A 17,636-nucleotide genomic window follows, 5' to 3' on the forward strand; every position below is an offset into this window, starting at 1 on the left:
GGTGACATCACACTGTACTAACCACACCCAGGGGTACACTTCTTCATCACTGCAACAAGAAGAGACATAATTCAAAACCTCTTGAAGATCTGGAGAACATCTGCTTTTGTGGGAACTAATTGGAAATAATATCTGTTCTGATAATGCCTTCAAAAATGCATATTTTCTCTTGCACTTTTCCCATCATACTTTGGTTTTCCGATGACTTTTAGGCACTGATAATTTATGCTCAGTTTGAAAAGCCCGTAGGTGTGAGTGAATGGTTGTCCGTCTCTATATATTGGCCCTGCAATGTGTTGTGACCCCAGTTTCTCTCCGCCTTGGTGAGTGTGGTGTGGGTGTGTCTCTGTGGTCTCTGCAACCAGGTGTGAGTGGCTCATTAGAAGAAGATTGGTTGAAGAGAAGAGGCGAGGACTACAAAAACCCTCCCTAACCTGCACTCTGGGCTTCCTCCTCACCTTTCCAAACAAATCCTGTGTTTAGTGGTAGATTTGGTGTGTACTTGGGTACATTGCTGTATATGGAAACTGTAAAATTAACTAGATTCTTTGCTGTTGAGTTGTTGAAGAGAAATAGTTCATTTTTAAGTTAAAAGGTAGCAGTAATGTTTTACTTTGTTTTGAGTTAAGTAAGTTTTTGCGTCCGTTCTCTTCTTTTTTTGAAAGGTAAGATTAGGGTTTTAAAGAGAAGTGTTTGGTTTGTTATTTTGTCGTGAATTAAACTGCTAAACTTTTGATTTGTGTAGGCTTTCTTTGGAAAGATGAGGTCGAGGACACACACACCAGGCCAGGGCCGCAACAAATGTCAGCTGGGATTTGGCACCAGCAGCCCCCGTTGATATCCCATCTGTGATGAAGCATTTACCATTAAAAATAATATAATGCCTTAACTTTCTGCTCCTGGAAAGAAAGAAAAAAGGGCCACCACATGCTTCAGTTTAAATTACGGAGCCCCAGACATGACATGGCTGGAAAAGAAACTCTAATTCGGCTGCGAAATAGGTCAAATGTGTGCACAAATTAGTATTTTGTGGACACAATTCAGAGATTTTTTTCCCATGTCATATCTGGAGCTCTGTAGTATTTAGATTTTTTTTACAAAGAAAACTATTACAATTATTAACCCTTAGAACACTGCTTTTCCATTTAAATATACAGTATATACAGAGGGTATAAGAATGTGCAATATAAAGTGTCTTAATATCATATTTTTTTTACATGACTCATTTCTACTATTAACACTGTGTTTTTTCATCCTCAGACCACCGTCCTGTACTGCTGTTTTGTGTAGGAAAGGCATCATGGGAAACATCGTGCAATGCTGTCGCACACTGTCGTACTACTTTAAGTGTCGGGACACACCAGTCCAGGGAGATGCAGAGAGATCCCCTCTGCTCTCCAGCGAGGACAGTGAATGTTACTCCCCCAGTCTCCCGGACGACATTGAGGACGATCTGTTAACCATCTCCACCGGTGTGACAAACCCGTCCCTCGAACCGGAGCACTTCCTGTTTCCTGATATCATCCTCAGCAGCAGCCTGGGAGGGGAAGTGACCCTGGTGGAGCCGATGGTGTGTCTGCTGGTGTCTGAGGAGGAAGAGGGACGAGGTGAGTGTTTGAGGCTGGACGAGGCGGGACATGAAGGACAAGAGAGGAGGAGCATGTGGAGAAACAGGACATTTTCTGAGGTGGAGACGCAAACGGAAATGGAGACGCAGATTGGTATGGAGGTGCACACACAAACAGAGATGTCTGTGGCTGTAGATGCTGAGGAAGAACATGAAGCACTGAAACAGGGGAGTGTGTCTGCTGAGATACAAACGGACGCCTCAGAAATCAAACCTGACGGAGAAAAGTCACAGAAGACAATGTCCATCAGTGATATTCATAAGGAGGCCGAACAAGAAGAACTAAGTCACATCCACGAGCCAAATATTCAAACAGAGCTTAAGACAGAGCTAAAAGAGCAGTTATTAACTGATGAAGTCTGGAAGTTACAACAGGACATTCTAGCTGCTCAGGAAGATGCAGACTTTGTAGAAGACAAAGTACAGACGCCACAGAAAAGTGCAGAGACGGAAGAGGCGTCCCGTCAGACTGTGAGCGAGACACACGACGACACCGTCTGCATGAAAACAAGACAAAACCCGCGTGAAGAAAGCGCAGATAAAACAGACGCAGAAGACGATCACAGGCCACAGAGGGCAGAGGATGAGGGCTGCGTTCTGCAGCGTGTGACGCCACTGGAGGACGTTCTGTCACAGGTGGAGGCGGAAGGAGCAGAGGTGAAGCAGATGACCTTGTTTTTAGTGGACAGGCTGTTTCTGGCGGCGCCAAGCGTCAAAGGTGCGTCGATAGATCATCAGCGATGACTGTGATAAAATAATTCAAAGTTCATAATTCAAAGGTTTTTTCTATCCTCATTTCATCTCTCATGCCCTGTTGCCAGCACCTCCTTCTCAAAATGAAGAAAGTCCCGGAGATGATCACCTGCAGCAGTCGGATCCTGATAAAAAAGAACTCAGTGTCCGTGACATCATTGATCTCCAAGAGACAGAGTTCACTGTCAGAATTCACCCTCCTGGAATGGAAAGCTTTGAGCTCCAGGTTCTGACGTTTACACTGTCTTTATTTTCTTATACTTCACTGTCTCCTCCTCACTCTGATCCAACCCTCTGCCTCTCGTCCCGCTCTCAGGTGACAGGTCAGATGTTGGTGGCCGAGCTGCACCAGGTGCTGATGGACCACGAGGTCACCTGCCATCGCACATGCTTCTCGCTGCAGCTGGGAGGCGCCGCGCTCGACAAGCTCGCCGAGCTGTGCTCCGTCCAGGGAATCCAGGACGGGGTGCAGATCAAGTTGGTGGAAGGTAACAACCTCATCCTTTACTTCATGTCGTCTGGTTTTATTTGGTTTTTATTCATGTATACAAATAATATATGAACAGAAACAAAAGAAAGCAGCATTAATATCATATCCAGTTTTATTATAAAGCATAAAGAGTCAATCTATCTAATAGCAAACATATCTGTTATATGGTTAAAAGAAACAAAATATTAACCTATATTAATTCTGACAGGTGGCATAAACCTTTAGAGAACTTAAGCTGCTGTTTATATGTTTAAACAGTATATACAGAGGCTATAGGAATGTGCAATATATTGTGTCTTATATCCTGTTTTTCCCAGCAACTTTATTACCCCACCCGAGCAAAAATACTCCAAATGTTTGAAATCGGATTGAATTTGTGAAATTTGGCAATATTATGTCACAGTTCAAAGCTCACTTTGAACAAACAGAAAAGAAAAATGTTTATTTTGTGACTTCTGCACAATTATTGCTGCTTTATAGCGCTACATATAAAGTTAATCATCGCTTTGACTCAGCAACACATAAGAAGACGCATTTTTTAAAGCCTGAATGTGTGACCTTTAAACACACCCAGGATGTCCATATAAGGAGTTGTGTATTATTCTAATGGCAATTTACCAATAGATTCTGTTAAAAGGTTCATATTTTTCATCTATATATATACAACTAATGTGCAGTACAACTGAATCTCACTGCTGCTGTACTTGTACAATGCATGTGATTTTTTTTTTTTTTCCATTGCTAAAACAAAATGAATTATACTGTATATTATTGTCCATTTCAAAGTGATTTCTATGAGTTTTCATGAGCTGTTTCTGAAAGTTCACATCATTGACACATTCAACACTCACTGATGTCGTTTGCTATCTATTACTAACTGCAGCGATAACGCTACGCAACGATATTTATTGACCTTATAGACTCATCTCTCCTCATCTCTTTGCAGATTGTTATTCGGTGCGCGATGCCCGTCTGCACCTCCAACATGTGTGTGAGCTCCTCAGGAGCCTTGACCCTGCAGACGCCTACAACGGCATGAACGGCCGCTCACTGTCTTACCTCAGCTTTTACACCAGAGGAGACCAAGGTAATAACGGTTTTGGATTTCTCATTAGTTTTAGATTTTATTTAGTTTTGATTTAGTCTGCTTTAATTTGTTTTAGTGTTAGTTTTTTTGTAATATGGATGGATTTGCCAGGTGCAACATTCAAAAAAGTTCTTAAAAACCCAGTTTATTAGGACAGACGAACAACCATCCCTGAATCAAATATAATATAACAATCTACAAGGAAAATGTGCATAACACTGCTAATGTTGGAGGAAAAATCAAATAACTAACACACTAAAGACACACGTGAACATAACACCATAAATATAATAAATAACCCTCATGAGACACATCACATTGCTTATGAGCCTCAAGTCTCAGAGTTCAATCTGAGGAAAAACATGAGTAAAATTAAAAATAAACCAATAAACCCATTAAAAAACTAAATGATTGATTCACTGAGATGAACCAGCTCAACCCAATTAACCACATAACACATGTTGTGTTCCATAAATATATAAAAATAAAATAAATGAAATGAAATTACAATCTTATAGTTGCTTAGTTTAAACTCTAGTTTTTCTTTTTATTTCAGTTAACGGATATGTTTTTTCAATTTGAGTTTTTGTTATTTCTTTAGTTTTTTCGGTCTTTGCCGTGTCGGTGCTCATTTTTGGCTGCCATCAGTTATTAGCATTAAAGGGCCAGTATGTTAGAGGATATATTGGCAGAAATGGAATAAACTACCTCTAAGAATGTCTGTATAAATGCAGCTCCATATTCACCCTGCAGACAGTGACAGTGTGAGGAAGAGGCGACTCTCCGAAAAGGAATCCGTCGACTTCAGGCCTCCAGAAAACATCCTCCCTGGTTGTAAGGACCGACCTCTTAGTCCACTGCAGCCTGTCAGAGAAGACTGGAAGGTGATAGTGCAGCTTTCCAAAAACATCCTTCAGTGCTCACTTAATTCATCGTGAAAGAAAGTGACATATTCTGAAAGTATCATTACAGCCACTGCAGTGCCTGCGGGTTCTGACCATTAGCAGCTGGAACCCTCCGCCAGGGAACCGAAAGATGCACGGGGACTTGCTTTACCTCAACGTCCTGACCATGGAAGACAGAGAGCTCAACATTACGTCCTCTACACGTGGTTTCTACCTCAATCAGTGAGTGTTGAACGCACGTCTTCTTTGTTTTTGAGCGAGTTGTGTTGTGTATTAGCAAAGATGGTGGTACAGTCCAAGATGGCGTTGTTGAGTGAACAATTTTGGCCTGTTTAATTTTGAAATTATATGCATTTATATTCACCACAGGATGAATTTGAACATTTTGTTGATCCTATAACTTTTCATCTGATTGTCACAGATTCATTTATTTGTGATATAAATAATTATATCACAAATAATTATTTGTGATAATTATTAATTTATCACAAATTAATAATTAACCATAAAACATGATTATACATCAACAAAAATAGTTTCAACATATTTATATTAATCCATATAAAGGTGCATTATGTAATAAATCTAAATCAACTGGCCATAAAATCCTCCTAATATGTGACAGAGACTCAGGAATAATGTTCATATAACAAACTGAACTCACCAACAACAACAGTACAGACAAAATATTTGCATTAAAAAAGTATTTTGCAGACTGCAAATCATGTTTATGTTTTGAAATCATGTTTTGGCATGTGGCGCCACCTACCGCCGTCTACCAATCATTGCAGGCAGTAGAGTCTCAGCTGCCGAGCAACAACGGGTTGCCAGTAAGAAAATGAAACCTTAAACCTCGGTATTTAGAATTTGAATGTAGTAACCGTTTTTGGCCACATTCTTACATATGGCACCTTTAAATTGTGATTATTTATAGAGCTGAAATAATTACTTAATTAATAGATTATTTAATTACGATTACGGAATGAATCATCAACTATTTTGACGATCGATTAATCGGTTTGAAGCTTTTTTCATTATTAAAACAAGATTGTTTTAGCTTCAAAAGTGAATATTGTCTTAGTTTCTTTGCTCCACATGACACAATCATTAAAAATGAATCATTTTGGTTTGTGGACAAAACAAGACAATTTATTTTATTCTTTTTTTAATGACGTTTTATGGACCAAACGATTACTCGATTGATCGAGAAAATAATGGACAGATTAATCCATTATGGAAATAATGGTTAGTTGCAGCTCTAATTATTTAATGTAAGGTTAAATCATACTGTTTTTGAGCCTCTTCAATGTTTTCATGTTTTCAGAACACAAAAATAACCATGTCATATCTTTGGTTTGCCCAAAGATGCTTCACTTCTACTTTGACTTTAGCCTTTCTACAGACTATATTTTTTTTTTTATTTTATACATTGCCTCAAAATGTAATTTTATTCCTGTCAAAGTCACACAAGTAACCCAACAACAGTTGTGTATGATGAACATTGCAGAAACTCACCTGTATACTTGCTCTCTTTGCTCTCTTTGCTCCAGGTCGACTGCCTTCAACTTTAACCCTAAACCTGCAGTTCCCAGAATCCTTTGCCACTCTCTCGTTGAGCTGCTGAGCCATGTCAGCCCTGCTTTCAGGAAAAACTTCAGTGTCCTCCAGAAGAGAAGGTGAGTAATTAAGCAATTTCAACTCCAGTTAAAGTGTATTTTCACACTCAAATGTTCCTAATAAAAGACAATACGTGTTTTCTTTTAACCAGAGTCCAGCAACACCCTTATGAGCGCTTCGCAGCGCCTTTTCAGGTGTTCACCTGGACTGCACCTCATGCAGAACACACCCTCGACCGCGTGCGAGTGGACGAGACACACGCCAGTCACATGGGCCAGGACAAGCACACAGCTGGGCAGGTTGCAGACACAAATGGATGAAATGATGAAATGCTGGCTGAGATGATGAAGCTGATATTTCGATTTTGTTCTGACCACAGAATCGGGACTGGAACGAGGAGCTGCAGGGATCCAGGGAACTTCCCAGGAAGTCCCTTCAGGAGCGGCTGCACAGAGAGAGGAACATATTTAAGGTGAGACCAAAGGTCTTTAATGAGAGAAGCAGACGGATGACTGTATGATCATAATTATACATCATAAAGTTTTGCTTTGCAGTCCAAACAACAATTAATCTAGATAAACAAATTAATCCAAGTTAATCTCCAAGTTAACCTAGTTCCCTGGTGTCCTAATGAACACGTCTGTGACATGCTTTGGTCAAAATACCATAAGGATGAAGCACCACAGCAGTTCAATAACCCTGCCAAAACAGCCCTGTTCAGAACGCTCTGTTTAATAGTATCTCTTTAGGTCCACCTTAAAGTTCCACCTTAAAAAAGTAAAACGAAACAGGAAATGGCATCAGCCACAGAGGCTACTGGGAGCTAACAGCTGTTAGCATTTGGAAAAGTGATCATTTGCAGGCTCTAGCAGGCACATTGCCGTCATATATAACATGTATCTTCTGGACAGATAAATCCTCTGAGGCTGGAAGTTTGTGTAGAACTCTGTGCTGCACTGTGGAGACAATAATAGAGCTTTTCGCGGACTTCCGGTTTTCGGAGACCGTTGCCCTCACCAGCACTCACTCGTGTTTTACGGACAAAGCGGAGCTCCACGAGACAACAATTCCAGGAATTTAGCGCATTGTGACGTCCCAGTGAGTGCGGAAGTCAACATCAAGTGTTGTATCTCCTGTACTTAGACTGAAAAACATGAGTATGTCATCTTTTTTTCACATTTTGCCGACTGATAGGGCCTCCAGAGTCACAAAAATAAGGATTTAAATGATTACAAAGTTGATTTAGCACAATATGTCCCCTTTAAAGCACCAGTATGTAATGAATAAAAGCGGTAACACTTTATATTACACTACAATAGTAACAATATGCCATTCATTTACTAATAATTAAATAAATGTGTGGTATTACTGTGGTAGTACCACATTATTTGTAGTGCAATTTTTATGATGTAATAACAATAGTAATATTGAGATAATATACAGTAATATTTAGTTAATAGCTTTTTAATCACACTTACTATAGGCTATCACATTTACTATCATAAATCTCTTTCAATCACATTACAGCAACATTTCATCCAGCAAAATAAAACAGTTTAATATATCAAGTGTCTCTAATGTTCTGTCCGTCAACAGACCAACAGTGACTTTGTTGCCGCCGCAGCACAAGGCGCAGTGGCTGTTATCGACGGCAACGCCGTGCCGTTAAACCCGAGCGAGGCACCTCAAATGCAGATGTTCATCTGGAAGAACATCTTCTTCAGCTTGGGCTTTGACATATCTGAGCACTACCAGCAGCTGGGAGGCAACACCGCCGCTCACGCTGCCGCCATCTGTGACCTGAGAGGAATACAGGTATGCAGATTATGAGAAGTGAAGCGTTTACATGTCTGTTCCATACATTCAATCCTGTGATATTATCATGATATGTATTACAGTTCCATAGGCTATTTTATGTGGTTTTCACTTTCATATCCTCTCTCATACGCTGTAAGATTATTTTCAGAGCTAATTTCATGTTCTGGTCATCAACACAAAGATTATTAAAATGCTATAATAATTCTCTCTATGTTGGCTTAGATCAGTTATCTACAGAAGAGTATTAAGACCACATTTTTTTCAAAATTGAAAGAAAGAAAAAAAGAAAACAGCATGAATTTCTCAGAATTCTTCCTTTAAAGTTGCCATATGTAAGAATGTGGCCAAAAACAGTTACTACATTCAAATTCAAAACACTGAGGTCTTTAAGGTTTTGTTTTCTGACGTAACTGGCAACCCGTGGTTGCTCGGCAGCTGAGACTCTACTGACTGCAATGATTGGTAGACAGCGGTAGGTGGCGCCACATGCCAAAACATGATTTCAAAACATAAACATGATTTGCAGTCTGCAAAATGTTTTTTTAATGCAAATATTTTGGCTGCACTGTTGTTGTTGTTGGTGAGTTCACTTTTAATGACCCACTTTTTCTACTTGTTTTATTGATTTGATGTTTAATATCTGTTGTGTTTATGTAAAGCACTTTGGTCAACCTTGGTTCCACCACAGGCATATGCATCTGTGGATATGGAGGGGCTTCACACACTTGGGACAGCTGTGGTGGATTATCGTGGCGTCCGTATCGTCGCTCAGACGATTGTTCCTGGAATACTAGAGAGGACTCAGGAGCAGAGTGTCGTCTATGGATCTAATGACAACGGAGCCACTGTTTTTACAAACCCCAGGTAAAACAAACAATATCAAAAAAATATATTATTTCAGGTAATTAGATTCAAACAGGGAATTGTGACTCACAGTTTCTCTCCATATGATGTGTGTGTTTTTTTCCTGCAGGTTTCTGGAGCTTTTGGATAAAACCAGTAAACCTCTGAGAATCCAGCATCACCACGTCCTCGACCACAACAACGTCCCAGTGGAGCTTTGCTCTGGCATTGGGACCAAAGGCATCCTGGGTAACGATGGGCGACCGTACATCTTGGATCTTCTTCGCACCTTTCCTCCTGACCTCAACTTCCAGTTCTCAAAGACAGATGAGACACAGGAGGAGGCGCCAAAGGAGTGCCAGAGCTTCGGTTACCCACGGCAACATCGTCACAGCCTGGCGGCCCTGAGACCGGAGCTGCTGGACGCCTTTGTCCAGCACAGGTGAGTCAGGTTTTTAGACACAAAAATCAGCCACCAAGATTAAACGATTAATCCTTAAAAACCTCTTTTGCAGGTATGACATTTATGTCAAGATGGTGACTGAGGGGCTCAAACAACTGGAAGAACAAGATGAAGCGACAGAGCTGAATGAAGAAAGACGAGGTACAATGAAACCCGGTGATGCATGAGCGAATAACGACAGCGAAATGGCGTGAAATGATAAATCAGGACAGGCTGGGTCACTGCAGAGAGAAATGAGGTTACGTAACAATATAAGATTTTTTTTTTTTAAATGCATGACATGCACATTTATTATGATATATAAGTTTAGCATGACAGGTTTTATTGAACATTTGAGTGAAACACACAGGTGGCATAACAAATGTATAAGGTCAATGGATCACATCACATTGTCCAGTGTGTAAAACTTTAAAGAATTAAAGATAACATACAGTAATTATCCTTACTGTTTGAGTTTATATAGTTTATATAAAGCAGGGACAATACATATTAATGAACATATATATATATGTAAATATGCAAGATTATAGCCAAACGGCTCATTTCCATCTTTACTGTTGTACCTTTTAAATGTAAATCAGGAGCTGGATCAGTTTTATTGAGACCATGAGCCCACAATGGACAAACTAAACGTGTTTTTACTACATATTTTCTCCAACACACAGAGAAAGGGAAGCTGCAAAATGTTACATGCGTTGTACCTTTATATCCAAAAGTACAGTCCTAGAGTCGTAAAGTACACGGTCATGGTATTGGGTTAGGGTTTGCTTTGCGATGGTCAGAAAATGAAAGATATCATTATTGCTTTTGTAGAATGTCGGAGAAGAGATGCCATCGTGAAAGCTTGTAAAGCTGTCGGATCACTGAGTGACTCCTGCTTTGACATACGCTTCAATCCTGATGTTTGCTCTCCAGGTACTAAACACACACACAGAAACACTGATGTATGTGCAGCTCAATTTATTATGTACTAAACGTCCACGATGTCCACATTATTCATTTTCCCTGATGACGATACGAAGTTTCGGCCCAATATTCATTTGCTTCCAAATAAATTGCAACTAAAGCTGCTGCAGTACAATCAGCAAGTACAATCTGTAGTTGTGTGGGGTTTTTATGGGTGGGTAAATCACTCACAGGAAGGAACCTGCATCTCACCGTCTGCTGCAGGTGTTCGTGTCTCATCTGAGTTTGAAGTTCAGAGGCAGAGGAAGATGTTGTGGGATGCAGCTGCTTTTCTTCTGTCTGATCAGATTCCATCAGTGGTGAGTGCGGAACATTCATTTGTTCATAGTAGTCTATGCTTTGAAATAATGAATGTGTGTGTGTGTGTGTGTGTTAGCTGAGAGAATGTCTCGACCACACAGCGGTGCTGATGGACGGCGCGACCCTGACCTCGGTGCTACATCAGCAGGGTGTGAACCTGCGATATCTGGGTACACTACTGAGGGAACTGCACCGGGTGGAGGAGAGTGGGAGACTCAGCCACTTAAAGGTGCTTCCCACGACTTTTATTATCTGTACCATGTGTACAGTAAGTGCAGTCATTAAAGCTGCCACCTTTTTTCGATTTATTTGTTCAGGAACACATGTATATAAACCAATAAAGCACATTGAGGTGCTTACACTCATGTGTCTCTTTTATTAGGTGCAGAGTAAACTGTATCTATCTATCTGTTATACTTGGGGCGTAACAAGTGGTTGGTTATTTGAGCTACTGCTGCTTTCCTGTCATTTGAAACCAACCGGGACCTCTCTCCTCTAGCATCAGTTATCCAGAGAACAGCCGCACCTTTTTTGGACCATTCTGTGTCAATTTAAATGAGATTGTTATGAGTAAATAAGCCCAGATCACCAGTTTCTGAAATACTCACACCAGCCCATCTGGCAATAACATCCATGCCATTTTAACATCACTTAAAGGGATACTTCACCGATTTGAATGTGGCTTTGTATTGCTAGAATAGCAGTAGTATTTTTTAGAAAATGTGCTTCCCTCCCTCAGTTTTTCCCTGACTTGTAAAAAAATCTGTTTTCCCTTATCCAAATGTGCACTACTGTGAGTCAAATGACGCGTTTTGCATCACAGTAGGGCAAATTTTGAAAATGGAAAACAGATTGTTTTTACAACTCAGTGAAAAGGATGGAAGCACATTTTCTAAAAAATACTACTGCTATTCTAGCAATACAAAGCCACATTCAAATCGGTGAAGTATCCCTTTAAATCACCTTTTTTTTTAAGCTCAGTTTGACCTTCAGCAGGTCATCTTGACCTACCTGCCTAAATAAATCGGTTGCTATTATGTACCACATAAAAATGTTTAATTAACAAGTAGTTAAACATGTGTAAGTAATAAAGATGTTCCCTTGCAGAGAATTTCCATCAGTGAAGTCATCATCAGAAGTGCAAAACACATCTTCAGGACCTACCTACAGGTGATGTGCTCAAATATTTTTACTTTGTCATACTTTGTTATCATTTTAACGTGAACTCTTTTGTTCACCCAGGATGTGGAACCGTCAGTTTTCTCCGCTGCCGTCAGTCACTTCCTGAACTGCTTCTTGAGTTCTTCCCCCTGCGTCCCCGACTCGTGCTCAGATGAACTCCACTCTCGCCGCAGGGGCCGGCGCCGCCGCAGCCACGGGAGTCGAGTGACCTTGTTGACCGTGAGTGTGTGGGCCAGACTGACCAGCAGTGAGCTCTGGAGCAGGATCAGGACTGAGGCTGCGGATTATTACAACTACACAATTAACTGGTAAACTGTTATGTTTGTGGTTGTGTGCGACTGTATTTGTGCAGCAGGGTCTTTACGCTTTCGTCCTCTCTGTGTTCAGTGAAAGTATAGATGAAGTCATTGAGAAGCACGGCCTCCAGAGGATCTCACTACTGAGAGAGATCGCCATCAAGATGGGCATCCAGGTTAGACATCTAACATAAATCCACCTGTTAAATTGCATGTTCGCTCCATGTGTGTGGAAGATCTGCGTATTAGGCAAATTGGACTCTCTAAATTGACCATAGGTGTGAGAGTGAATGGTTGTCTGTCTCTACGTGGCCCTAACGTACCCCACCTTTTGCTCTATGCCAGCTGGGATTGGCACCAGCGACCCTCATGTAAAGGATAAAGCGGTAGATGGATATATCTGAATTTAATTGTATCATCAAAAATCCAGTGTTAAGTTTCAGGAACCAGGGTGTTACAGACAGGAATTGCTTCTTGGCTCAAATAAAGTGAGCATCGGAACTGTGGCGCAGTTTTAAATCCAAACAAATGCCCTTTAGACTTAAACCATTGTCATAATTATGAGTTCACACAAAGGTGATTAACCCTAGAACACTATCGCTCAAATTCAAAACACCATCACTAATGGCGGGTGATTTTTACCCGCGATAATAAATACACCCAATAAAAAGTACTTGTCATCAAATATATCAAAACATGACAATACATGACAAATTTGAGTAGTGTTCTTTTATTTTAAAATGTCATGTCTAACAAAATGAAAGAAAAGCATCATGAGCAGACCATATAAAAATGCTCCATAATTACTGGAAAATTCGGAATTTGGGAACAAAAAATTTCTAGAAATAAAAAATAATGAAGATGAAAACTTGGTTTTCATGAAAATCACAAATGTATTAGCTCAGGTGAAAACCACCCGGCAATGATGTTCTAGGGTTAAACCACCTGACGACATTCTCATGCTGGACAAAGTGATCTGATTCATGTAAAAACGAAAGCAAAAGCAACATTACATTAGGGAAGTGAGACGGAAGAAGTGGATTCTACTACTCAAAAACAAGGCCATTAAGCAGTTTAATAGGATGAACATGTCTTGCCCCTGCTTTACCGTTGTATACACATAAATTCTCCCTCAGTCAGGTCTGATAGTTTTGCTTGACATAGCCCATTTATAGATGAAGGACACAGCATGTTCATTAAGAACAACCAGAAAGTTATGCACTGCAGCTTTAAGGACAAGAGGAAAAGGACTTGTTCTTAATCTGGCCAATTCTTTTTTATATACACCTCTGTCTGATCGAGCACAGAGGAAAAAACTGCATATTTACATTTGATTCTTCGTAAACCAGACGTTTGGCTATATAAGATTAATCTTATATCGTAACCCCATCAAAAACTTTAACTCGCTCTCACTCTGTATTTAGGTACAGCTGAGGGAGTACGTGTTCGAGTCTCGACACAGGCCAGTGTTCAGTGAGGAGGACATCGTCAACATGTTCCCGGTTGTCAAACATCTCAAACCCACGTCCACAGACGCCACGCGGCTGGTGCACCACGCGCAGGTGTCAGTGCAGCAGGGTGAGAGATTCGCACGCGAGTACAAACATTCACATCTGCATGAAATTGATCACACAGTACATCTCCATATCCTTAATTTGTGTGCTTTGCGTATTCCTTTAGGTCTCCTTAAAGAAGGTTATGAATCGATTAGTCAGGCCCTGACCCTGTTCAGCAGTGTCTACGGGGTCCTACATGAGGACGTGGGCATGTGTCTGCGGCTCATGGGGCGGCTCAGCTACATCATGGGGGAATATGCAGATGTAAATATGCATGACAAATAATAATATCTATGACTGCTCATCCTCAACCACATAGACAGGATCTGTAATACAGAAAGGTTGTCATGTATCACAGGCTCTCAGCCACCAGGAAAAAGCTGCTATGAGTAGCGAGAGAGTCCAAGGTATAGACCATCCACAGACCATACAAGACTATGTGAGTTCTTTTACCGTCTATTCATTCACAAACATACTCTGAAAGAATTGAATTCTGTTTTTTTTCCGATTTACAAACAAACATAACTGCACGTATCCTCCTGTCTGTGATTTCAGACTTTCCTGGCTCTGTACTGCTTTGCTGCAGGCCAACATTCAACATCCTTACAGCTGCTGTATCGCGCGCGGTACCTCACGTTGCTCGTGAGCGGAGAAGATCATCCGCAGGTCCCGCTGCTGGATGTGAGCAACACCTCCTCACCTGCAAAATGCTGCAGACTTTATATTTCGCAAAAAGATTTTATCTATTCCAGTTAGTTCATGTGCATGTCTTACATGTTTTAAATCTTTACAGTAAAATATACAACAAAAGAGAAATAAAACTTGTTTAATATAAAGTAAACCATGGCAAATGGTTCTCAGGAATAAACCTTCAGACAGGGCTTTTCCTAAATGTAGTCACTGTATGTGTAATTACCTATTGCCTGTGTGTTGAAAATTGTCCCTGATGTGCTCCTTTGAATCAGAGTATGCTGGGTTTAGTACTTCATGGACTGATGCAGTATGAGCACTCCCTGAAGTTCCTGCAGAATGCCCTAAATTTAACCTCCAAGTACCGTGGTGCCAGATCGCTGAGGCATGCACATAGGTAACATTACATCTACAAGTTTTTTTAATGTTTTTATGGTGAAAGGCAAACAGAAATACACTCTTAGAAATAAAAGTGCTAAGTAGACCCATATAAGGTTATTCGGCTTGTCCTCATAGGAGAACCCTTTTTGGCTCCAGGGAGAACCTTTTTTACCTGGAACCCTTTTAAAACCCTTTATTCCTGAAAGGGGTTTTAAAGAGTTCTCTGGATCAAAATGGTTCTTACTGGAGCCATTAGTGTTACCAAGAACCCTTGAAGCAAATGGTTCCAGGTAGAACCTCAGCCCTTGTAGAAGGACCCTTTTGGAACCCTTATTTCTAAGAGTGTACAAACATATTGATGTCATACAGAAGATGCATGAACTTCTTTGAATTAGAGGTTGCTCTGATCATCTTATTCATTCACTGCTCTCTTCGCTCCCCTGATTTCTTATATATTACATGTATCTGCTTATCTATGTCCATCTTCTTTGCAGTCATCACCTGCTCGCCACTGTTTACGAGACCAAAGGAGATTTTCGATCAGCTCTGCAACATGAGAAAGAAGCTTATTCAATATACAAGAGTCAGGTGTGGTCAAAATTCTGGACCGCAATGACACTAGCCATTCATAATTATAACTAAGGTGTTTCCTTGTTGCACATATTAAGGTTGGTGAGGACCATGACAGTACACGGGAAAGCTCAGAATACCTGAAGAGCCTCACTCAGCAGGCTGTGGTCCTTCAGAAAGCCATCAACATCATCTACAGTAACACAGCGAGTGCCTGTGTTCCTCCTCCAAAGGTCTGCACTGTTTGTTCAGCGTAGTCCATATGTATTACATACGTGTCAGATTATGTGACGCTTCATTTCACCTGTGTTTCCCTGCAGTTTTCCACTCCGAGCCTTTCGACAATCCTGCAGCAGCTCAACCTGACATGTGGAGTCATTCTCATCCCCCTCAGGTACACATAGAAACAAACGCAGATAAGTTAAATGGCATTAATGGTATATTGTCCACTGAAATACAGTCAATGTTTATGTCTTTTTCAATAGTGCAAAGGAGGTTGCAGACCTGAGGACGGAGATGAAAGGGAAGGACAAGGTTCTGGTGGCAGAACTGGAAAAGCAGTTATTAAAGCAGAATAACTGAAGGACTGTGGACAGAGGACAACAAAGCTGAACCACACACACACACAAAAGAGGACATTATAATAGACTATAGTCATGAACAATTAGCAACAATGACAAATGAAAGCCAGGCACATTCCTGCTTAGATACAGTTTGAAAGGTATTGCTCCTTTTGGAATATATTGTTTCCATGAACGCACACTGAAAGCTGTAGATTTATTCTCAAGTATGCGTTATTATTTTTTCTTTATCAGAAAGTGTAAATGTAGGCTTCAACCACTTTGTCATTATGCTGCTAGATTACGTGATATGACTGATAGATTATTGGGAAAGCACAGTATTATGATTAAAAATACTCCAACAATGAATAAAATAGTGCTTCAATGTGCTTCAAGGGAAAGTTCTGTCTTCTTCAGTCCCCCGTGTGTCCACTGGGCTGTGCTATAAACCCTTCTTAGAACATGGGAGGGGATTTGGAGGCCTGTAAAAGCTGCTAAACTCACATTCAGTATAACTTATTTAATCTCAGTTAAGCATTTGATAAAAATGGTACCTTAATATTAGAATGTGCCAATGTTGAATGGAATTGAAACATTCATTTTACTTATTGCTAAAATATGTACACTCGTCCCTGTACTGTTTATTCGAACTTGCTCACTAATAAAATTGTACTTAATTCAAATTTGTCTACATAGTAATACGCCTGGAACATATTTAGTGAACTCTTACACTGTGAAATCATGTGTGAAGTGTACGTGGAGAGAGCTCTGAGCAAGTATTTTCATCCTGTCTGGTATGCCAAGTCCACCATACTTCCCTCATGTGCTCAATAAAGGCAGGGTTGAGCAGGGGAGTCCTCGTTGTTTGTTGCAATATGCAGTCTCACCATCAAATGCTCTTAACTCAGATATGCATGACCAAAAAAGAAGTCAGGTCTTAAAACGGTTTTGTTTGCTTGAGCTTTTAATGTTGAGCAACTCCAATCTCAGTCATTTCTTATTTCTACTCTGTTTTATAACTGTTTTTCTTTAATAATCTAATTATCAACAATCCCTGCTGCTGTTTTTTATAAATGACATTGTAGTTCTCTGCTCTCCTCTGTCCCCCAATTTTTCATTTCACCACAACCGGTCGAGGCAGATGGGGTACATATTTGAGGCTGGGTCAGTCAGAGATTTATTCCTGGTAAAAGGGAGGGGTTTTTTTGTTTGATCAAAGTCCTTAATTTATTTATTTCCCTTTAACATTCACATAGATGAATTAGAATTTGTCCACTTCAATTTAAATTTTGGTTGAATTTTGGAAATACTATACTCATCATATATCATAGATCAAAGTTCAACGGTGCCCTTTATCAGATTATATCAACCAAATAGCTTTGCCTAATAATCATAATAATAACAGCAGGAGGACAGAAATGACCGAATTCCCCTTTAATTAGAAGATGACGAGCAGTGCACGCTGCGCGCCCCCGGTTACCTCTGCGTGCGCGCAACCGCTACCCAATCGCGACCGTTAGATGTGGCCGGGG

The 17,636-nt window shown here is 40.4% G+C and overlaps 1 protein-coding gene across 1 annotated transcript; it reads left to right on the top strand.

Annotated features, from left to right (window-relative positions):
• Positions 1-1,300: 1,300 nt before the first annotated feature.
• Positions 1,301-16,126, top strand: LOC310927348 (clustered mitochondria protein homolog; the record flags this gene model as incomplete). The annotated part of the gene is made up of 28 exons (XM_083889643.1): positions 1,301-2,345; positions 2,449-2,606; positions 2,697-2,868; positions 3,817-3,957; positions 4,711-4,841; positions 4,930-5,084; positions 6,413-6,538; positions 6,631-6,778; positions 6,859-6,951; positions 8,076-8,294; positions 8,986-9,161; positions 9,271-9,582; positions 9,656-9,734; positions 10,365-10,518; positions 10,774-10,868; positions 10,946-11,098; positions 11,977-12,039; positions 12,112-12,359; positions 12,439-12,523; positions 13,772-13,925; positions 14,028-14,167; positions 14,262-14,342; positions 14,459-14,584; positions 14,869-14,990; positions 15,469-15,562; positions 15,643-15,777; positions 15,865-15,938; positions 16,030-16,126. 28 exons carry the CDS (start codon positions 1,301-1,303, stop codon positions 16,124-16,126), a joined length of 4,776 nt encoding a protein of 1,591 aa, XP_083745769.1.
• Positions 16,127-17,636: the final 1,510 nt, after the last annotated feature.

The sequence above is a fragment of the Microchirus variegatus genome (genome assembly GCF_963457635.1).
Source record: "Microchirus variegatus genome assembly, chromosome: 5".
Classification (NCBI taxonomy): domain Eukaryota; kingdom Metazoa; phylum Chordata; class Actinopteri; order Pleuronectiformes; family Soleidae; genus Microchirus; species Microchirus variegatus.